The 23001-nt window shown below is 36.1% G+C and overlaps 5 protein-coding genes across 6 annotated transcripts in view; 2 read left to right on the forward strand and 3 right to left on the reverse strand.

Moving 5' to 3' along the window:
- Med27 (mediator complex subunit 27) overlaps positions 1-2795 on the reverse strand; it is a 146301-nt gene extending 143506 nt beyond the window's left edge. Inside the window, exons 1-2 of the mRNA XM_083043279.1 lie at positions 2529-2795; positions 1534-2434 (exon numbers count right to left, since the gene is read on the reverse strand). The gene's annotated coding sequence lies outside the window, so the exon portion shown is untranslated. The remainder of the gene's footprint in view (positions 1-1533; positions 2435-2528) is intronic.
- On the forward strand, positions 17-1174 carry Cypl (peptidyl-prolyl cis-trans isomerase-like 1 Cypl). The gene is made up of 5 exons (XM_083043299.1): positions 17-300; positions 359-492; positions 559-648; positions 801-908; positions 1007-1174. The coding sequence occupies exons 1-5, from the start codon at positions 230-232 to the stop codon at positions 1120-1122; spliced, it is 519 nt and encodes a 172-aa protein (XP_082899425.1). The 5' UTR covers positions 17-229; the 3' UTR covers positions 1123-1174.
- Positions 2796-3033: 238 nt separating the features above from the next.
- Positions 3034-23001, forward strand: part of LOC145938405 (phosphatase and actin regulator 2) — a 279201-nt gene continuing 259233 nt past the window's right edge. The window contains exons 1-2 of one of the 2 annotated variants that reach the window (XM_083041997.1): positions 11321-11675; positions 13675-14293. In XM_083041997.1, coding sequence (XP_082898123.1) covers positions 14245-14293 — 49 coding nt within the window. In that variant the 5' untranslated portion in view covers positions 11321-11675; positions 13675-14244. Of the gene's footprint in view, positions 4063-11320; positions 11676-13674; positions 14294-23001 lie in introns of those variants that run through there. The other variant, XM_083041994.1, reaches the window with a different exon arrangement.
- LOC145938128 (uncharacterized) lies at positions 18673-21171 on the reverse strand. Its single transcript, XM_083041529.1, has 4 exons — positions 21158-21171; positions 20826-20968; positions 19365-19563; positions 18673-18934 (listed from the first exon to the last, which is right to left on the reverse strand). The coding sequence occupies exons 1-3, from the start codon at positions 21169-21171 to the stop codon at positions 19418-19420; spliced, it is 303 nt and encodes a 100-aa protein (XP_082897655.1). The 3' UTR covers positions 18673-18934; positions 19365-19417.
- LOC145938614 (uncharacterized) lies at positions 21280-22723 on the reverse strand. The gene is made up of 3 exons (XM_083042372.1): positions 22546-22723; positions 21945-22107; positions 21280-21573 (listed from the first exon to the last, which is right to left on the reverse strand). Exons 1-3 carry the CDS (start codon positions 22706-22708, stop codon positions 21555-21557), a joined length of 345 nt encoding a protein of 114 aa, XP_082898498.1. The 5' UTR covers positions 22709-22723; the 3' UTR covers positions 21280-21554.

A 23001-nucleotide genomic window follows, 5' to 3' on the forward strand; every position in this document is an offset into this window, starting at 1 on the left:
GAAGCAGATGGCGTTCGTGTTCTCCATCTGTGTGCTCGTAAACTTGTGTAAGGTGTGAGTGAGTGTGTGTGTGTGTAGATTTCCATAAACTCGTGTGTCACCCGCTCAAATAATACTATTGTTTTTTTGCGAAAAATTTTATTCAAGAGAAAGAACGAATGCGACATAATTTGTCGCGTCATTTTACTGTTTAATTGGTTTTAAAAAAGGACTTAAAATACAGACCTCAATGTGCCTCTCAAATATATCCGGCGTGCCGGATAAACATTGGCAACCACCCTTTGTTGCCTTCGAAACTACGTAAGTAAATCGTGTTTTCTAACTTAAGATTACCTAATTAATCGATTTGAATGCTTAGGATGGGTGAAATAACTTTCGAGTTATATTGGAAACATGCCCCCATCACGTGCAGAAACTTTGCTGAGCTCACACGACGTGGATATTACAACGGTACCAAGTTTCACAGGATCATCCGTGACTTTATGATTCAAGGTAATACATTGGAAACGTATAACGAGATAATTATGCAATATTTTAATTAATGTATCTCATATTTAGGTGGAGATCCTACTGGGACAGGAAAAGGTGGTATGTCCATATATGGCGAATGTTTTGACGATGAGATACATGATGATTTGAAGCATACAGGTGATTTAACTTTTATTTTCTATCACTGAATGATTAATAGTTTCAGTGAATATAATGTAAAGAAAATATATATATTTTAAATTTCCAAAAATATAAATTAATAAATATAAATATATTATTAAATTTCAATATATGCAATATTAAAATTCCAGGTGCTGGAATATTATCAATGGCAAATTCTGGACCAGATACAAATGGATCACAATTTTTCATAACGCTTGCACCTACACAGTGGCTTGATGGGAAACATACTATATTTGGTAAGTCGCAGCAAATTAGCTGCATCTTTTTATAATATAACTCAATTTATCACACATCTATAATGCAATTCTAAAATAATTTTATATTTATTTAACAGGTAGAATTTATTCTGGCATGACTATAGTTAAAAGAATTGGACTAGTTGAGACAGATAAAAATGATCGACCTGTAGATGACGTTAAAATTGTGAAAGGTTCTGTGAAAAATGCTTGAATTTTTATAAAAAAAAATCTATAAATCTACAAGTCCTTTCTAAATGTAAACATATGTTTTTTTATGGAATAAACATTTTCTCCATTCTACATTCTGTATATATATCATTTAATCATGTATATAAAATATAAAAAATATGAAAAAGAATTTATTGTTTATATATATATTATATATATATATTTATATTATATATTATTTATATATAACTTGCAATCTCCGATTAATATAACTGCAGAAAGTATAAAGGTTTTATATAAATCGTTTATATTGTACCTAACAGTGTATGTTATATTTCACCTAAACGAACAAGTAGCGCCCTAGCGCGTTTGTTTGTCAAACGAAGAAGTTTACCAAACGGTAAAGTAAAAGCACAATTTTATCGACAGCGCAGGATATATGAAAAGCACTCACCGTTCGCTGCAGCATCGACGTTGTCGGTTCTCGGAGTTACCTCCCCCGCTTTCGTGTCCAAGTGTCCATGCATCCTTCCAGGAATTGGCCGTGAGCTCGTTCTCTTTCTCACTCCTTCTTTGTCTCCACTATGCACTTTTAGCGCGTTATGCGCTATATATATATATGTCCTGCGTATATGCACTTGTATATTTCACTCGACATTCGCGACGGTGATGCGAATTTGGGCGAAATTCGCTTTCGGAGTACGAGAAATGCGGGAATAATTGCGATTTCGAGTCGTGTCTCTCCCTCTCTCTCTTCACTATGCAGTTTCGTTAGCGTGCTGTGCGCTATATATGCGCCCTGCACTGCATATTTCACTTGATATTCGCGACGATGAGGCGAATTGTGGGCGAAATTCGCTTCCGGAGGACGAGAAATACGGGGAATAATAGCGATTTCGAGTCCAGGAGTTGGGTACGTCCGGCGCCGGGACCACATACACCGGTCGTGACCGATTATACGATGCTGACGTGCGATTCACCGCGATATTTCATACCACACGAACGCACGACGTTACTCGGCACTCCCGACGATGGTACGCGCGCGAAAACTCACTTTCGACGACCGAAATCCGCGAAGAATACGCGGAGCAACTTTTCGAATCCGACATGTCGCCGCCGCGAGCCGCTCCGTTACTTGCCCGTCTCGAACCGCTTGCGATTCTCGAAGCGACGATGCCCACGAAGCGGGGAGCCAATCACAGCGCTCGGCTCGACGTAGCGCGTCTACGATTGGCGGAGAGTTCGAGAGCCGCTTGCGATTCTCGAAAGTATCGGTGCCAGCCAATCACGGTGTTTGGCTCTATTTTCGAACTGCATATACTGGCCTATGTGGTGGATGGTACATGTAACGACACCTGAACAGGAGAGAGAGAGAGAGAGAGAGAGAGAGAGAGAGTCAGAATATATTCGACATAATCATATGAAAAAATAACTGAAAGACTATCGTACCTTGACTGAGACGTGCCCAAAAAATCTTGAAAGAATTAAATGTTCTCGGATATGTCCATACCCCTCCCTTCGGCCCCTTTATCGTAACAAAAAAATATTCACGATATACGTGACTGCGATGTGAACACTGGCGCGACAGAAAATTCCGCGATACAGCTTAATGATGATCGTAATATTTACTGTGTACTAGAAGAAACTCGTACTTTGTTCCGACACTCCCGAATTCGTGCGTGAAACCCACCAAAACGAGATCAAAATTGCAAAAAATACTGCATGATCCAAGTTATCGGCGTCGCGACTGTTATCTGATCCGTGCTCCGTGCTGGAAGTGAATTCTCGGAAAACGGTGGCTGGGGATGGCTCGACGCAACCAGCCAATCACAGCGCTCGAGCAGCGTCAGATCACGTGATCAGTTCGCGGCAACTTCGCGGAGCTTCACAGTCGTTCCTCGCCGGCTCATCGTGCGTGTTTCTCGATCCGTTCCGCGTTTATTGTGCCGTTTTATCGTGTCGAAAGTGAGCCTCGCGAGTGAACAATGTCGAGTCGAGTTACGAGTGATCGGTTTAACGTATCAGTCGACCGACGTGAGTATGATTATGCGTATCTTCCGCGATCGGCGTCGCGTCGTGTCGTGTCCGAAAACGCCGAGCGGTATCATTGTAACAATGGCGCAAGTGAAGTAATCGCGGCTATCTTTGCTCTAGTCAGAAGTGAAACTCGCGGATGAACAAGTGCCGAGTCGAGTTACGAGTGATCGGATTAGCGTATCGTGCGATTATACCTATCTTCCGCGATCGGCGTCGGAAAACGCCGAACGGTATAATTGTGACAATAGCGTAAACGAAGTAAACTGCGTCTATTTACTCTAGTCAGAAGTGAATCTCGCGTGCGGACAAGTGTCGGGAGTGAATCGAGACTCCGAGTTACGGGCGACCGTTCTAGCCTAATTTCAGTCGTCCGTGTCACGTCGGAGACGCGTTGAACAGTACAAATATAAAACTGGCATAAGTACATTTGCTTCTATTTGTCTCTAAGGAGCCAAGGTGCGCTTGGAAATTTCGTGAAATTCGGCATTTTCCATCATGGCGGTGTTTTAAATATTTCGTTGCACGAATTGTGGCCGATAAGGTAGGCATGTCGGCTTCGTTATCATGCGGTAATTTTGTTACCATCGTTGGAATCTGTTGGCTAGATGGCGGGTGAATGCGCGTTGCGACCATGTCGCGATCTGGCCTGACGTCCGCGCGCCGCCAACGTCCTGGGCCAGGCGTGCGTGAAGTTTCGAAAGAGGGGCCTGGTTCGAAACTGGCCCGGTGAGCCGATGTGCCGACGCGAGGCGAGTCGTCCCGGATTAACGCGACGCGAAAAGTGAGAGAGTTAACCTAAAAATGACAGAGTCGTGCGACCAATCGGCGATAGTGTCAAGTGCAGTGATGATCGGACTTGATGCTGCCTCCGTGGACGGACAACAGCTGACGACCGTTTTGGAGGTACCTAGGACCCAGGAGAGCCAGGACTCATCCAGCCGTACCGGTACGTAAAAATTTCCTTTCCTTGAACGGGTATGTGACCCGAAGTCAGTACCCCGACATTAAAGTTCCGTAGTTATGATTACAGAGTAGAGATTAATTGTATCTTAATATGTATTAAATGAGTATTATAAAACCATAAAAATATTTAAGTATTAAATATAAGTATCAAATAAAAATCATAAAACTGAAATTTAAAAAAATATTAATACATGCTAAATGTATGTTTATTAATACAAAGTTGAAGGTTTCAATATCAACAGTAGCTTATTAATTCTCTTTCTTGAGAAATTTAATCTTATGGAGGATTATAATTAAAGTTAGAATAATATTCTTAAGTGAGAAAGGGCATTAATATCTTTGTTCACAAAGGCATATGTAATATACAACTTATTGATTCTTATCATTTTTGAGCATGAGTCAAATGAATCATGCAAGATATAAATATTACACAGTAAGTTAATAATTAACGATATAAATGAGATCCCGTCTTTTGATCTCATTTAACGAATAATAGTAAATTTAATGTGTTGAGAATGAAAACAAATCGTATCCCATTATTTATATTACTATTTTTACATGACTTTTATAATAACTTTACATTTGGTACTAAACTATCTAATTGTAAGCCAAATTTATCAAAACATAATACATCATATATGAAAGTAATTTGCTAATTTTTCGTTTTTTTTTTTGGTGTCAAAAAAAATTTTTTGTTCAAACTACTAAAAAGTTACGAACGGCTAGATAGCTTAAGATTAAGCATTGTAAAAAATAGCATATACATAAGTCAGAGAAAAAAATTAATAACACTAAAATTTTTTGCTATTTTTTTGCTACATTTTCCCTTCAAAAATATTTTTTTTGCTCCAGTTTTTAAAAAGATATCAATAATAAACTGCGGCGATCAAGAGTAAAACGCATTAAAAAAATAAGTTCAGAATGTTCTCTGAATTATTTGCTCTCAAGATATCCAAATCCCGAATTTTTTGCTCGCGAAATAAATTTAAAAAATTTATTTTTTACCAACACTTTGTGTAAAATATAGCATATACATACGTCAGAACAAAACATTAATAGTACTAAAATTATTTGCTATTTTTTGCTACTGTTTACTTTCAAAATATTTTTTTGTTCCAACTTTCAAGATAATTTCAATAATAAATAGCGGCGCTTAAGAGTAAAGCGCATTAAAGAAATTAATTGTTTGCATTATTATAGCATCAGAAAAATAATAATTCAAGAAACATTCTGATACTATAATAATGTGAGCAACTCTAATAATTTCTTTAATGCGCTTTAATCTTGAGCTCCGCATTTTGTTATTTGGTATCTTTTTAAAAGATGAAGCAAAAATATATTTTTTTTTAAGTAAAAAATAGCAAAAAAATAGCAAATAATTTTAATACTATTAATTTTTTGCTCTGACTTATGTATATGCTTTATTTCACAATAACTTGGTAAAAAATAAATTTTTTAAACTTATTTCGCGAGCAAAAAATTCGGGATTTGGATATCTTAAGAGCAAATAATTCAGGGAACATTCTGATGCTATAATAATGCGAACAATTAATTTCTTTAATACGTTTTAGCGCCGCAGCTTATTATTGATATCTTTTTAAAAACTGGAGCAAAAAAAATATTTTTGAAGGGAAAATGTAAAAAAAAATAGCAAAAAATTGTAGTACTATTAATTTTTTTCTCTGACTTATGTATGTGCTATTTTTTACAAGAGCATTATAGTTCTTAAGTTATCTAACTATTCGTAACTTTTTAGTAGGTTGAGCAAACAAATTATTTTGACAGCAAAAAAAGCAAAAAATTAGATAATTAATTTCATATATAATTTATTATGTTCTGATAATTTAGTTTAATATATTTCAATACTTACAATTAGTGTCAAATATATTTCGTTCAATGTTTGATCGTTTAACTTTTTTTTCGACGATGTAATTATAATTCGGATTGAGAGCGCAATAAAACAATTGGATCGAGTAAATAAAATAAAGATAAGTTTCGTGATACATTAATCATCTGATAAGAAATTTTTATTAATTAATTTTATTTATATTATTTATTCAAATTATTAATTTTATTTTTACTATTTAATTTTTATAATTTTTATTAATTTATCCATATTTTAAAATACTCTATATGTGACATGCTTGATCATTCTGTACATCCAATATGTAAAAATATATTAGGATCTATAAATGCAGGTACGTACACATTCTATCTGTGCAAGAGAATAACTTTTTAAGACGATATAGATTTTTGTTCGCGTGTTACGTGAGCAGCTGATCGTCGTTATAACTATTTATATTGATGCTCATCCCCTCAGTGCCATCCGTATTAAAAGAAGACGTTTCATTTTAAATCACGCGAAATTAATTTTCAACGGGAGATACGCGATCTCCGACTCTTCTCCCTACGTTTAATTTCAATTCATAGCTTCGTTCTGTCTTTCCTCGCGGAATATCGAACATGGTTCTCGACTATTCCAATTTATGGCCACAATATCAATTGCTTTCCATCTGCGTTTTTGGGATCTCGTCGATAGTACAAAAGGAAATTTTTTCGTAATTCATAAACTCATAGACCATTAAATTTGGTGAATCTGTCATTACAATCTGTTTTTAATTGACAAATTTTGAGAGATTGTTAAATTAAAGAAGCGAAAATGAGTTGTGACAGATCAAGGTCGAAGTCGTTCCTTCGACACGGAAAGTAATCGGTGGGCGCCGACATAATTTACGAGCGTCCTGACGCCCCCGACATTACTTATTGACTACCGCGAAGTTCCTAAAATCAGAATCATGCCGCTCACCCTATTTCCGAAGTGTCTTCTAAATGATCCAATTCTAAGGTACGGCAGTATGGAACTTTTTCTCTCTCGAGAGAGAGGAAAGTCTTCAATTTATGACGAGAGATTCGTGAATACTGAGAGGAAAAAAAAGAAATGCCAAAATGTAACAGCTGGATATAATGTGGGTAATAATATGACGATTGTGTGAACGAGCTCAATCGCGTATAATGGATCTTCCCGAAAGATTCTCCCTCTTGATCTTTGCTCGTATTGGCAAAAGCTACAAATAAGTTACAAATATTCTTTAAGCGTCATTTTCTTTTCACCCGAATTCAACGAAATAGATATTTATATTTATTAGTTTTCTTGTATTCCGAATTCCAAAATTTCTAGACAGATTTGATATCCGAAAAAATCTTGAATAAAATCCTTGATGCTATGCTTCTTAATGCACAATCTATTGCGAAAAAAATATTCGAATGTTCATTTCTCTCGAATATTCTTTCCACGATTGAATCATTATAAAAGAAACGCGAGATAAAAGACCAGATTTTATTAGAGACTACTTAAAAGATTTCTCTATTAAATATAGAGTCGAAAAATTTAATTAAAAATGTTTAAAAATACATACTTTTGGGTATTTTTCTTACAATTTATCAAATTAATATTATTATTTAAATTATTATTATTATTTGCTCTTTGGCCACAATTTCACTTGTCGCAACTAGTCTTTGCATCTTCCTGCGTTGAAAAAAAATTAGGAGATAAATATTACACGTACATTCAAAAGTTAAAGAAAAAAATCGCTTGAAGAATTAATATCAAAATCAACTGTTTGAATAAATTTATAATAAAAAGTATGCTTTATACATATATTTAATAATATATTAACATTTCTCTATATTAAATTTATTTATATTAAAGATTTATTATTAAATAAGCATATAAAAGAAATTTGTATGTTTATGCAAATAAATTTCTTTATTTAGCGACAATATTTTCACTTGATCTGGCCCAAATATTTAAAGTAATCTTAAGTTAAAAGTATATAAATTTATATGTAAATTTAATTTATTCTCCCTCTCTCTTCTTCTCTCTATCTCTCTCCTCTTACGAGCTTAATTAAAATTATGTAAATTTTAGCATATAACATATTTCCAACATATAATGTAGAAATTATGCAGGTTTGTGTTGTTATACAGGTTTATAGAATGGTACTTATCAGCACAATTTCCCTGAGGGATTGATTTCACATAGTGTCCTCTATGGAGAGCTACATGTATTATATATTACAAAAGTAAAAGACAACATTAACAATCTGAATAGTCTAACATTTCCAAACATTTATATTTGCAATTATTTCGCGCGCGCGCGCGTTTTTGTAACAATTGAAACTTTTAAAGAGAAGAAAATACTTCATAGCAAATATTTTGTATACTGCGTTTTACCATTATGACGGCTGGCAATTACAATCGCGATAATACTAATTGCCACGTATTCTTACGATATGTAAATATATGTTTCACAAAACAAAATAATAAAATATTATTGTAGACAAGTGTTTAGATACATTGATTTAGAAATAATTTGGAATAAATATGCAAATTTATTTCAAATTATTATCAATGCATCCAAATACTTGTCTATAATAATATTTTATTTTTTTGTTTCGTGAAACATATGTTTACATATCGTAAGAATATGTGGCAGTTGGTAATACTGCGATTGCAATTGCCAGTTGTTATGATGGTAATACGCAATATACGAAATATTTCTTATGAAGTATTTTCTTTACAAAATTTCGATTATGTTACAAAAATGGAATAATTGCAAATATAAATGTTTGGAAATGTTAAACTATTCAGATTGTTAATGTTGTCTTTTACTCTTGTAATATAATACATGTAGCTCTCCATAGAGGACACTATGTGAAGTCAATCTCTCAGGGAAATTGTGCTGATAAGTACCGTTCTATAAACCTGTATAATAACACAAACCTGCATAATTTCTACATTATATGTTGGAAATATGTTATGCTAAAATTTACATAATTTTAATTAAGCTCGTAAGAGGAGAGAGATAGAGAGAAGGAGAGAGAGGGAGAATAAGTTAAATTTACATATAAATTTCTATATTTTTAACTAAATTAATTTAAATATGTGGACCAGATCAAGAAAATATTGTCGCTAAAGAAAGAAATTTATTTGCATAAAAATACAAATTTATCTTATATGCTTGATTATATAATAATAATTCTTTAATACACTGTTAATATAGATAAATGTTAATTGATTTAATATATGTATTATATAAAGCATATTTTTTATTATAACTTTATTCAAACAGTTGAATTTGATATTAACGTTTCAAGCGATTTTTTCTTGCTTTTGGATACATGTGTAATATTTATTCCCAATTTTTTTTTAAGCTGAGGAAGCTGCAAAAGACTGTTGCGACGAATGAAATTATAAATAAGGAGCGAATCAAGACGCAAAGTAACGACGATATCAGTGAATTTCACATTGAAATAATGTCATTCTTTAATGATTGTTAAACAGATTCGCTTATTAAACGGATTGTTAAAAGTATACTCTTCCAGAAAATCTTAGCGTATATTACGCTTGAACAACTCCGCGACTTATTAATTTGATAAATTATGAGAAAAATATACAAAAATACGTCTTTTTATATAAACATTTTCAATTAAATTTTTCGACTCTATATTTAATAGAAAAACTTTTTACAAACTCTCTAATAAAATCTTTTATCTCGCGTTTCTTTTACATAACGATTCAATCGCGGAAAGAATATTCGAGAGAGATGAACATTCGAATATTTTCTTCGCAATGGATTGTGCATCAAAAAGCGTAGCATCAAGAATTTTATTCAAGATTTTTTTACATATCAAATCTGCCCAGAAATTTTGGAATTCGGAATGAAAGAGAGCTAATGAATACAAATATATACCTAATATTTAGTTGAATTTGAAAGGGAAGAAAATAGCGCTTAAAGGAATGTTCGTAATTTATTTGTAGCTTTTGCCAACACGAGCAAAGATCAAGAGGGAGAATCTTTCGGGAAGGAAGGGAGAGAATCTTTCCATTATACGCGATTGAGTTTGTTTACACAATCATCATACAATTATTATCCACATTACATCCCGCTGTTACATTTTAGCATTTCCTCTTTTTTCCTCTCAGTATCCGCAAATCTCTCGTCATAAATTTAAGACTTTCTCTTTCGAGTTTCGTATCTTAGATTAGATCATTTGGAAGACGCTTCAGAAATAAGGTGAGCGACACGATTTTGATTTTAGGAACTTAAGGACCGTAGCAGTCAATAAGTAATGTCGATGGCGAAACGCACGAGGGTGTCGGGATGCTCGTAAATTACGTCGGCGCCCACCGATTACTTTTCGCCGTTTCGAAGGGACGACCTTGACCTTGATCTGTCTCGCAGACAGTCGGAAAGTTCGCGCATAGCATAGCGTGTAGGAAACGACGCGTTTTATTTAACACGTAATCGACGCTTTGCAGCAAGGTAAATTCGCATGTCACACGCGATCTTCTGCTCGAGTGAATAGGAATAAGTATTGAGTTTATACATTGTACTGATAAAATGATTACGCGATATTGCATATATGAGAGGACACATCATGTGTAACTGAGACATGAATCTGTGTGTGTGTGTGTGTGTGTGTGTGTGTGTGTGTGGTGTGTGCATACTTGATTGAATCCCTCGACACCTGAAGTTTGATATTACGGCTTCCAATATAATATGCATGTCTCAATCTTGGAGTAACGCGTAGCAGTTCGTTAAAATAATCGTTTGCGTTATTCTCAACATTTCAAAGCAAACTAAAAAATTCAGACAGTGTCAAAATGGTTTATTTTATCTTATTTTATTTATTTTGTCGTAACATTGATGTACGAAGCTATGTTTTAATTGTCGTAAAAATTATATCAAAGTCATGCGCTTTTAATGGTGATATCGAGAATATCCCTTTATTTTTGTTATTTGAGAATTCTTGATAAAAGTCGATCAAAATACTGAAAAATTCACGCTCGAACCTTACTGGAACGCATCGGAAATAGTGCGAATTTCGCGGCGAACGCTATCGCGCATGCACGCGATGGAATGAGTTTTTATTTCACGATGAAATTGTAATTTTAATACCTCATTTGGGGAGACACGCTCGCGATTAACAGTTACGTATATAGCGGGTGGGCGGGCGGGAGGACGACGATATGCATATTTCGAAGCCCGGTAGCCGAGCTTAAGCTTGCGCCGTTTGGCCGCCCTTGCTCTCCCTTTCTCCACTTGGCGGGTCGTCGCGCTATCTCATTCCGCGCTTCTCTCTCTCTCTGCTCGACGTTGAAGTCCCCCTCTTCCCTTTCTCTCCCTTCCGCCAGGGTTGCTCCCTGGGTTCTCTCTCATCCCCAGTGCGCGCATCGAACCCGTCCTGGACGAAAGTCCTTCCCGCTTCGTAGGACGCACATTTCCTCATCCCGATGCTCGATGTCCCCGACGTTGTTTCACATCGGATTCGCGAGATCGGTCGTCCCGTTTCCGGTTCCTGCGCGCGTCGCGCGTTGCAATAGCGTCCGTCGATCACGAGCGTGGGTGGATTTAAGGGAGATAGTGCGTGTTTAATGTGATGGTGTTCGTGAAGGAAGGAAACATTTTCGAGTGATCGATTAGGTCGATCGAAGGAAACGAGAGATCAGGATTTTCGCGGATGCTGCGGCGGATAGCAACGACGGTAGATCTATAACAATCTCGACCATCGTTTGAGGATATGAAAGTGATTGGTAAATATGTGGCCGCACTTTAACTGCATCGCGTTCAGGGATCGTTAACAGATGATCGATGTGCAAAATCGCGAGTTTCGAAAGTCGAAGTGTCGATAATATCCGCGAAAAATGACGAGAAGAGAGCTCCTCTTTTTACTTATGCGACCGCACGCGACAAGATTAAGCATCATGAATTTCTACAAGCAAAAAATTTCGAGCGCGAGTCTCACTTAAAAACAGTATTGCTGAATCTTAGAAAGCGTAGATGAATATGTTTGATTTTAGAGTGATTGCGGATGTGAAAAAAAGTTAATTAAAATCATACTTTTCTATCGAAGTTTATACCAAGAATTTTTATTTGATACACATTAAAACAAGAACGCATCTACCTATGTGTTTTTAGTGTGTTATTCTTTTATAATCCATTCCATTATGCTAATTTTGTTTAATAACTCATTTTCGCACGCTTATGTTCTTCAATTTATTTAACAATCTCTCAAAATTTGTTAATTAAAAATAGGTTAAAAATAATAGATTCATGAAATTTAATGGTCTACGAGTTTATGAATTACGAAAAATTTGCCTTTTGTACCATCGACAAGATCGCGAAAACGCAGATGGAAAGCAATTGGTATTGCGGCCGATAAATTGGAATAGTCGACGACCGTGTTCGATATTCCGCGAGGAAAGACGGAACGAAGCTGCGAATTGAAATTAAACGTAGGGAGAAGAGTCGGAGATCGCGTTATTAGCATCGGATTTTCGATTTGTCTGAAGGAGAGTTGATCCCCCTTCTTTCTCCGCCAACAAAGGCGCGGTTCAATTTCTCGTTGGACCCTTCCAATCCGCGAACTATCGATCAACCTGGCGCGCTTCGACATATAAAATAGCGCCGTATTAATTTACACGTATATAGAAACGGACGACCGACGACCGCGTGTTGTAGATAGAGGCGGTTTTTATTTGATGAGTCGGAAAACACACGCATACATACACATAACTTGCACAGTTCGCGTATTTCAACGACGGTGCGTTTTCTTTTCCAGTCTCCGTCACGGTATTGGAAACGTTCGCGTCGATTTGTTAAAAATTTCGTCGAGAAGCAAACATGTTTACTGAAGATTAAACTTCAGACACGATTTGTAAAGATAATTTTGTCTTGAAGGTATCACAAAACTGTTATATTTAAAATGCGAGTAAAATATACTTCTTTCGAAAATATTGGAAAGCATAAAGATTCTTATTTTCATAATAACGATAATTTTGATTATTTTGCGTAATTATTGTACAATAGTAACGATACCATTTTTATTAAATGATGATAAATAATAATGCGAATTGCATATACGATATCGAAAAATAATTTAGATTTTATTTTGATTTATGTAAATAAATTTTTCATTGATATGTTTTTCGCGTGGACTTGCGGAAAAATTTCAGCGATGTCGCGATAAATAAATTATTAATATTTCTTGTCTCGTTTTATTTTACTGTCATTTGCACAATCGTATTTAAAGCATCGTACCCTTTGCTTCATGAATATTTATTGGCGATGTCATTTTAAATAATAATTTAAAATCGAAATTGCGCGTTATATCGATTGAGATTGATTTTCTTTCTCGCAATAACAGCCAATGACGGGCATCAAAGCCGCCGCGCTTTCAATTGTCACATATGTATATCCGTTCAGTTAAGTAATTGTATCGAGGTCAAACGTCACTATATCAAGTACTACTTGTTATGAAAAATATATTCAATTTGAATTGCCCATAACTTTCACAGCAGAATATGTAACTTGCAATTTTTTAACTAAACTAAATGTCCACCGCCGTATATAAAAGAAAAAATGAAAAAATGAAAACTAGAGAGGAGCTTTTGTCGATATTGTTAAGATAAATGATAGTCTCATTTTTTTTACACGGCGAAGAAACTTATCTATACTTCGACTTTCTCTCGATACCTATATACACGTGAAAATTTCAGAGAGTTATCTTTTTTTTTCGATTTTAATTTTAAGATACCGATCCATTGTCGTCCCTTCGTTGCGTCATCACCGCAGACTGTTTCACGGTGAAACGATAACATTGAGACGAACAGTATGCGCGTCGGAGTACAGTGTCGTGTAATCGAACCAAGCTCGCAAGCCATGAATGAATCGAGAAACGAGGAACTTGCGAACGAACAATTCTGACGGGAAAACTCGAGGGACGAGGTGTTGGCGCGCGTTGCAAACCGGATAAGAATTTTGTCAGTGTCGTCGCGAATAAATCCTGTCACGTAGCGCGACGATTTCGTATACCAACTTGCTGTTTTTCCGACTGTTTACGTGCGGATGCACATGTGCGGGTCACAAAAACGCTACCTTCAGAGACGGGTGGGTTGCGCTTGTCTAGACGCAGCGCGATCGCCTACACATTAAAATCGTCTTCTGTGCTCGGTGTCTCACCTGTTGGTGAGCGATCGCTGCGTCACCCTGTCGCTCTCCGAGGTAGTGAGCCTGCTGGGCCTCGCCGATGACGACGAGGTCCTCGCAGGCACGTCAGAGGAGAACAGGAAACGTGCCCTATGGCAGTTTTACTCCACGGGGATGCTCACTCACAGTCACAGCGACGGAGAATTCCCAATCTATTCGCAGGGTGAGTGTAAGGATAATTCTTATAATAGGGTATTGAAAATGAAGGAAATGCAATAACGCAACCGAGATATATACATATATATAAATATGCATCTAACAGTGGATATTCGATAATGGGCGGAATTGATTAGCAAATATCTCCCGTTGAAAATAAATTTTGCGTGATTAAAAATGAAACGTCTTCTTTTAATACGGATGGCACTGGGGGGATGAGCATCGGTATAAATAGCACCGGAATCGATAGTTATAATCGTGCTGCGATCGTTCCGCTTCGACGATCAGCTGCGTCACACAACGCGCGAGCAAAAATCTATATCGTCTGAAAAAACTATTCCCTTGCGCAGATAGAATGTGTACGTCATTTATAGAGCCTATATATTTTTACGTAGTGGATGTACAGAGTGAGCGAGAAGGCCACATATAACACACACATAAAGTATTTTAAAATATATATGTGAAAAGTAGAAAGAAGGAGATTCTGAGTAGAATCGAGATGTTTCCTCGTAAGATTCCTTATTACGATACCCTTGTTGCTTTATTCGGAAGCCTGATGTTTCCGTAATCGTGCTCTTAAACGGAACGATTCTCGTTTCTCTTCGCGGAGTGAAGGTAGAGTCGCCTACAATAGGTGAACATAATAAATGCGCGCTCCCGTTACCCTTCGATCCCTCGCAACCAAAGATAGTTCCGTGGCGCGATCGCCAGTTGGAATAGGGGAAGATTTATAGGAAAAAGAAAAATGGGTACCACGGTGGTCTATTTGTACGGCTCTTTACGTCTCTACGTTTCGTCATGAATGCCCGCAAATCTCTCAGCCTTCCCGCGGTTCTTTGGGCGGAACGGTCAGTTCAACCGAAATGGCGTTCTTTATCAGGACCTCGTGATTTGTCAGTCGAACTTTGTTGACGAGAGTACAGTGAGTAATGGCCCTTGGTGGTGATGCCCTAACCGTGTTTGCGACTTCTTACTCCGTCAAGCCTTTCGCTCCTGTCTGCGTCTAAAGTACTATTCACCGATCGTCGAGAGAATAATAAAAAGTAATAGTTTTACAGTAAAAAGTGATTGGATATCTCTGCATCTCAAAAACATGCTGTCGCTAATTCAAGATTATTCCGTTTCTTCTTTTAGAAAAAAGAGACAAGAATGCATATTTTCCACAAAGATTTCATATGCGACAAAACTCGATGTGCAAATTTTAATTAAAATTTTCTATTTACAAAATTATTAAACAAATATGTATATGTATATAATATACATATTAAATTTTTTTTATAATTCTCACGTAAAACTTTTGCAAGTGTATTTCGTCATTGACTGTTCTTCTGCAACGCGACTTGTCCGTAAAGAAATCGACGTTCTTTGACGGCGATCCTATTCACTAGACGCAAAAAGTCGCGCAGTAATAATAATCGAATCGCATGATTGAGTAAATAAAGATAAGGCTATAAGCTGCATGAAACATTAAACATCTAATAAATAATTATTTTCTACTTTAAAATACTTATACATATTACATTGTGACAAAGAGGGAACCGATGCGCGTAAAAGAATGTTGCATTTTTTTATTGCCTTTTATTGGATGTAAAATGCCGATCGCTGTTTTCATCGCAGTTTTATCGAAAACAATACTACCTGCGATGATCTTCAACAGATATAATTGATATTGACATTAAAATCATAAATTAATGAGAAGCGACAGTTTGATATTATCTAAAAATACAATGGCGCCCATAAATAATAATACATACGATCAGAGATAATTACGCGTGGTTGTAAACATCCATGATTATTACATAGAAGAGATATATGTAATAGGCACACACGCGTCATCGATCGAGTTATGTAACACTTCATATTATTGATGCCGCTTTTAATGTCGAATGAGCGAATCTCGTTATTTTGTGAAGGAGGATTAATCGTCGGAATGGCCTGTCATTAATTATGCTGAATTTTAGTAAATATGTCGATTAGGAGCTGTAAAATAATTAGTGCCTCGATCAGCACATCATACGATAGATGTGAGCAGATTCTCAATAAGATTCAAATATATTTGATTGAAAGCCGATTATTGATGTCGAAACTTCGAAAAAACACGAAACCCTCAATCGGTCGAACAACAGAGTACAGAATTATTTTTTGTCGCGTGATATATGTTACGTAAAATATCAAAAATACAAATTACTGAAAAGTTTGGAGGAGGGAGGGGGAGTTTAAACAAGTTTTTGCTCTGCGATGCGTAAAGTAATAAGTTTTTCAGCGGCTCCTTCGTGATGTTCCATCCGTCCGAATCGTCAGTCAGCCGACAGACAAGACTGATTTCTCGAGAGACGGCGATATATCGCCATGTCGGTCGTGATGCGCGAAAAGTATGTATAAGAAAAGTTACGGATACAGTCGTAGATCGTATAGCTGCACACGGTATTCTCGATAAATCGCACTTCACATTGCACACGTCGAAAAGAAAAGCAATTTACATTTCGTTTTTCGTGTCATTTTGTCTGTAGCTACGAGGCGCGACTTTTGGCGTCTATAGTGAACAGGATATATCGCCGACAAAGAATGTCGATTTCTTTACAAGTCGCGTTGCAGAAGAACAGTCGATGACGAAATACACTTGCAAAAGTTTTACATGAGAATTATAAACAAAATTTAATATATATATTATACATACATATTTATGTTTAATAATTTTGTAAATAGAAAATTTTAATTAAAATTTGCACATCGAGTATTGTCAAGTGTCGCGTATAAAATCTCTGTGGAAAAGATACATTACTTATCTGAAGCGGAATAATGTTGAGTACACGAGCCCTGCTGTCTCTTTTTTAGAGTTCTTCTTGTCTTTTTTTAAGGTTCCGAATTATGTACGTATGTTAAATATTTCGACAATACTTACAATTAGAATCAAATATATTTCGTCCGATGATCGTGACTTTTATCGGTCAGCCTCGGTGACGCTTCCACGCAATATAAATGGATGTTTTCGAAGGAATTATGAGGGATGTAATTCGCCATCCGCGTTGAACTTAATTGAAATCCATTTCGTCGCGCGTTCTCGCTCCCGCGACGTATCAGTGAGGATTACAAGCTTGCTCGCACGTCGAGAGAAACGGCATTAAATCTTATGGTAGAAATTAAATTTCGCGCAGTCAGTCACGGTGGAGATACCGGCCGAAATTCGTCTTTGTTATTTCCGTGTCGACGCAAAATTAAGTCAAAACTGTCGAGCGAGAAATGCGCGAGGTGTCACATTAGCGGGTGGATAAGATGTGTTTGTCGCATGCAGGCACGCGTTAAAGAGACTATCGCGAATAACGCTAAATATATTTCGAGTGTATTTCGGTACTCGCGTGGTCACTTGGTTCACAGTCTATCATTTTAATACAGAGCTGGCGTTTCGTTCTCGGGAGATTAATGATTTGAAATTCGTTCAGAATAAATAAATTTTATTTTACGGCAGAGAGATGAGATTGTGTGTGAAAATTTATTTATCTCGCTATTCTCGGATTAATCATTTGCGAGCGAAACAGATGTAGAGCATTGAACTTAAATCTTCGCGATTCTAAGATAATCTAAAAATTACCGCGACATCGATTGGATGAACATTTCTATTTTTCTTTTGCCTCGTTATAATTATTTTTGAATAAATATAACGGAGATGATAGAGACGTCGCTGGCAAAATAAATGGTGATAAGTTTATGAATCTCCAGAGGAGAGGAGCGTGCTAAATGTACGGAGGCACTCGAACCGCGCCCAAATTAGCGGATGCCCCCCAAACCATCTGGTCAGCCGGAAAGGAGATTAATTTAATTTGCATTTAATCAGCGCGCAATCTCTAGTATGAATATTCAAGGCATATCCCTCTCCGCGTTATTTCGCCTAACTCAAGGTCGGCAAAAACATATATAGGAGCTCACGAGCTAACATTCATCAACGTGTATTTCGCTGTACCGTTCATTCATTTGCCTTTCCATTCGCATTAGTTTTTCATTCGCTTACGTGTGATCGCGACCGTGAGCACCGGATTATAAATTAATATTGTGTGATATTTTCGTACGAGATTTTTTTTTATCACAAATGCATGCAAAATGTCCAGTCTTTGTAACGACGCGAGTTGATAAAAAAAGTCATTGTCGCTCGGAATATTGCAACGATATTGCAGATTGTAAACGATAAGATAATAAATATGTATTTAAAATAGTAAATATGTAAAAATACAAAATAATAGATAATGGAATTGAATTTTAATATCGATCGTCGAATATTTTGCGCGATGTGAGAGAAACCTCGTTTAATTTTCGCGAGCGTAATAAGATGCAATAATAAATTTATTATAGGCCTTCAATTCATCGCATTTGATGCAAAAGAAAGAAAAAAAATACGGTAGCGTCCATATATTGTAATCTCTACAACTTTTACTTCATGGAGATCTGAGATTTTAAAAAATCGAAAAAAACGCGTGCAACTTTGTCGTTTGCTTCCGTGCTGGCCGGCTGCGCCTTCGGGAAAGCTCATCCTCTTAATGCCTCGTTAAATATTCACGAGGATCTCTATTTAACCGTTACCGAGAGTCTTCGTGAGAGTCCCTGGCGACTCAGCAGCACCGCCCTCGACTTCATGTGGCGTCCTTCGAGACACGACCTTGAAAAACAAAGGGCTCGTTAAGATTTCCGCGTTTAAAGTGCGTCAAAATCAGATAGTTTAAACAGTCGTTTCGTTATTCCACCGTCGCGAATGTCGTCCGATTTTATGATTAAAGTTTGAAAATAAAGTGTTTATATTTTCGATATTGCTTTTTTGCGCGGCTAGTGCATAAAACAGAGTATACAATTTCAGGCTTTTTGATATTTTTAGATAAAACGTTGAATAGGTATGTTAGAGCAAGAATTAATTGCAAAATAAATTAATATTGAAAATTTATATAAAGTTCGCAATCGATTTCAATCTCCTCGTGAACTTTGTATCGCAAACATTGACAAGTAAAATCAATCTGATGTAATTATTAGCAAGTCTTGAAGTTCCTGAATAAATAGTATTTACTAAACGTTTTATTTTATACAATTCCTCTTACTATAACTTTAGAATGACAGAACCGTCGGACTCCTCAGTATTTTTATCGATTTTCTAAGAAGCAATATCCTTGGAATGACGTTCCTTGGAGCTATCAGTATTTCGGTCGATCCAATCACCGGTACGAACTCCAGTGCGGAAATCAGCAAGGCCCACAGAGCTGAGTAACGTGCTAAACTCCGACAGACCGCTATCGTAAACTGAGGGCAGCGCGTCAATATATCCGTTAGATACCGATACGTCGTCGTATGACATTGAATTAGGCCAGAACTGTTCGATGCGGACATCGTAATCATTATATCTCTATAAAAATTGCAAAACTCTTTCAAAAAATAATCAGGAACTATGTAACTATTAAACAATTTAAATTTACTCACCTCACGGTTGCTCCTTTGTTGCCCGATGCCTCCCCGGGCTTCCTTCTCGTAGAAGAGTTCGTGATCAACGCGCGCTTCTTGCCGGTCCGCGAAAGGACGAGTGTATTAATTAGCGTCTTTGGTGGTTATAATTATCGAATAAATCCGATCGCGTCGCACGCGCGAGATTGATCTCGTCGGCCGTGAATCTCGCTCAATATTCGTCTCGCTTGCGTCCTTTGGCGACTTCAGTGCGTCGCGGCGAAGTCGCTCTTTTGATCATCTTCGTTCGATAAGCCCCTGCAAAAAGTGGGTCTTGGAAAAAGCGGTGACCCGAAAATGGAGCTTCGGTTTTGTTCGCGCGCGAATAAGCTCTCGCGAGTCTCGCGTTTTACCGAAACGCGTCGAAGATTGTGATAGCTAAAACCCGGGCGTCGCCGCGCGTCGCGAACGAAAAAAAATAACGCGAATGCAAGTGTTTCGAAACTTGTACGAGAAGGAGGCCCGGGGAGGCATCGGGCAACAAAGGAGCAACCGTGAGGTGAATAAATTTAAATTGTTTAATAGTTACATAATTCCTGATTATTTTTTGAAAGAGTTTTGCAATTTTTATAGAGATAAAAAAACATACTTTCAATATCGAAGATACGTTTTTGTTCTAAAAATTGCAGAACTCTTTCAAAGGATAATCAGGAACTATATATAACTATTTAAAAGAACCTTAAAACTCTGCTCAAAACTATTGGAACTCGATGTGTAAAAAAATGTGAAGTTGGCACCTCTATTTTTTGAAACTGATTTTCGTTATTGTAATGACCGGAACTATTTCTAAAAATTATCAAGAACTCTTTCTATGGTTCTAAATAACTCAGAACTCTTAACAGAACTATGATAGCATAACATAGGGGTGCTAACTTCACACACCCCATATAATAGCTTTGCGAATATGTGAAAATATCTTGATTCTCTTGATTACTGTCCGCCTGAGTATTAAAATATTTTTTAAAATATTTTAATACAATCGATAGAGTTTTAAAAAGTTCTCTGATTCTCATTAAGACATCTCTTCCAACGCGATTCGATGGATGCGAGAAAATTTGACTCACCTAATTCGAAATCCCTTATATAGGTGCCGATGTCACTTCGATCGTCGCTATTAAAGTGAGAACGAATCGAAAGAGGCTTTGACGTATCATTGATAATTGGCGCTCTATTACTTCTCAGTTTACAACTGATACTGGCGCTTATACTATCTCGCAAAATCACTTATATATACTGTTGCAATGATCTCATAGCAAGCAAATATTTAGCCGTGAGTTTAGCAGGTGGTGATGTCCTTGCGGCAATTGTAGCTTTCCGCAGAAACTAATTATTGTTTATCCGCTTATTGAGATAATCCTCGTCAACTAACTAAGATAGCGTGAATTTCCAAGGTCACTGTGATTTTGACATTCGCCAGTTGCATAATTATAGGAAGTTATTAAAAGTAACTGTTGCTTTATTTTGTTGCATATATTTGATAACAAAAATTGCTTACAAAACGAAATAATGTCATTTAAATCTATGTAATTTTAATTTATTCATCTAAAGAAATAAGCAATACATAACTGTCCTAACTTATATAAAATAATAAGAAAATCGTAGGAAATATAGTAAATAATAGAAAAAATTTAAATAAGATTAATAAAACTTAAAGCAGGTATTATAAATTATGCTATATGCAGTACTATAAATTATAATATATGTAGCTTATGCTAAAACTTGAACAAACACACTGAAATTTCTTTTTAAAATTCAGGATGTTTTAACCGCTTTTTTCCCAACTGCAACTTCTTTCAACGACCCCAGCCGGCACTATTAAAACAAACAATTTTCCTTTATGTTTATTAGTTCATTACAGTTTCATTTAATTTAAATGCTCATTTTGCCTCCGAATTTACTAATTGTCGCAATTAAGCGCTACGCATGGTTGAGGTACGTGCTTGTTTAAAAAATTAAAATGAGAGAACGTTTTGTAGAAAAATATTTTTATATCGTATAATATTTTTATCATTTCATATTTTTCGTGCATTTACACACGCGTAACATATATTTAATATATATTTCTTTTTAAATAGTAAATTTTTTACGGTGGTAATGACGCCTTTTCAATAATCTTTGTATGAATTTAAGCACTTATTGTTATCACAAAGCTCTACCTAATCAATTTAAATTTTATTTTTTACCCCACATTAAAGTAGGACACGGTAGATGATTTTCGATTTCCATTTACAACTCCACCTCCATTAACAATGTCATTGTCACTGTCGTCGTAGAAAGATCTCCTGTACCAGAACAATGGAAATCCATAGTATATTGTGTCTCTAGCAGCTAATCCCTCTCGACCGTCTGTAAAATGAGAAGATTACGACATTATTAATTATATAGTATCTTTAGTCATGTTGAAGATGTGTATCGAAACACATCTTTTTTTATTTAATTTTATTTTACATTGTAAATCATCTAATGCAATTATATTTAAATCGCATAAGAAGTTTAAATCTTTATTCAAAAATTACTTTGGAAAAAGAATTTAATTTTTAATTTTTAATTTTTATTATATATTTTTATTATATATAGAAGCCATGCTTTCATAATTACAAGTTTTTTTTTCGAAAAATATTTTTAGAGCGCAGGATTATGTTATACTATTCTCGTATAGTCTTCGTGTAAAATTACTAACTTTTGTAAATCAGATTTGAAAATTGAAAATATAATTGAAATTGTCGTTTAGATAGAAAATTGATATAAACGTACAACGAGATAACTTGAGACCAACTAACTCACCATCGTCAAATTGAGGAAATGGTAAAGAATTAACGAAGTTGAGCGCCGTGAAAACAATTGCGAGATACATTGCGAATCTCATTTTGCGGTGCAGGCGTCTAACCGGACATAAATCGTACTTAATGGAAGTCTTGAAGTTCGTCTGAATTACGCCGCGATACATCTCGCGTTCTTATATACACACTTGTCTTACTCGCCCCCTTGTCGCCTCGGTTCTTTCTATCGAATAACAAGCGAGGCGTTAATTCGAAGACGTGACTCAAATGACTAATTTCGCTAACGAAGTCGGCAAACGAGAGCGTTCTATCGCAACAGGCCGACTTCGTCGTTGTTTGTTACGCATAAATCTAAATATTCTACATGGAATTTCGCACATCTTTGTTGGCAAACGACAATGTGCTATGATGACTTAAGTCAGACGATTCAAATATTTTTCTCGAACGCGTTCATCGATAA

Source organism: Prenolepis imparis, unplaced genomic scaffold (genome assembly GCF_030444845.1).
Source record: "Prenolepis imparis isolate NDT839.2.m4 unplaced genomic scaffold, iyPreImpa1.0 SCAF_7, whole genome shotgun sequence".
Taxonomy (NCBI): domain Eukaryota; kingdom Metazoa; phylum Arthropoda; class Insecta; order Hymenoptera; family Formicidae; genus Prenolepis; species Prenolepis imparis.

Bases quoted from the DNA above. Each gene is read 5' to 3' on its own strand.
- Cypl (XM_083043299.1), top strand. From the start codon at position 230: ATGTGCCTCTCAAATATATCCGGCGTGCCGGATAAACATTGGCAACCA. The intron at 493-558 runs GTAATACATTGG...TCTCATATTTAG, and splicing joins CCGTGACTTTATGATTCAAG to GTGGAGATCCTACTGGGACA. The intron at 909-1,006 runs GTAAGTCGCAGC...TTTATTTAACAG, and splicing joins TGGGAAACATACTATATTTG to GTAGAATTTATTCTGGCATG.
- LOC145938128 (XM_083041529.1), bottom strand. The intron at 19,564-20,825 runs GTGAGTCAAATT...CGCTGCCCTCAG, and splicing joins TATAAGGGATTTCGAATTAG to TTTACGATAGCGGTCTGTCG.
- LOC145938614 (XM_083042372.1), bottom strand. From the start codon at position 22,708: ATGTATCGCGGCGTAATTCAGACGAACTTCAAGACTTCCATTAAGTAC. The intron at 22,108-22,545 runs GTGAGTTAGTTG...CTCATTTTACAG, and splicing joins ATTTCCTCAATTTGACGATG to ACGGTCGAGAGGGATTAGCT.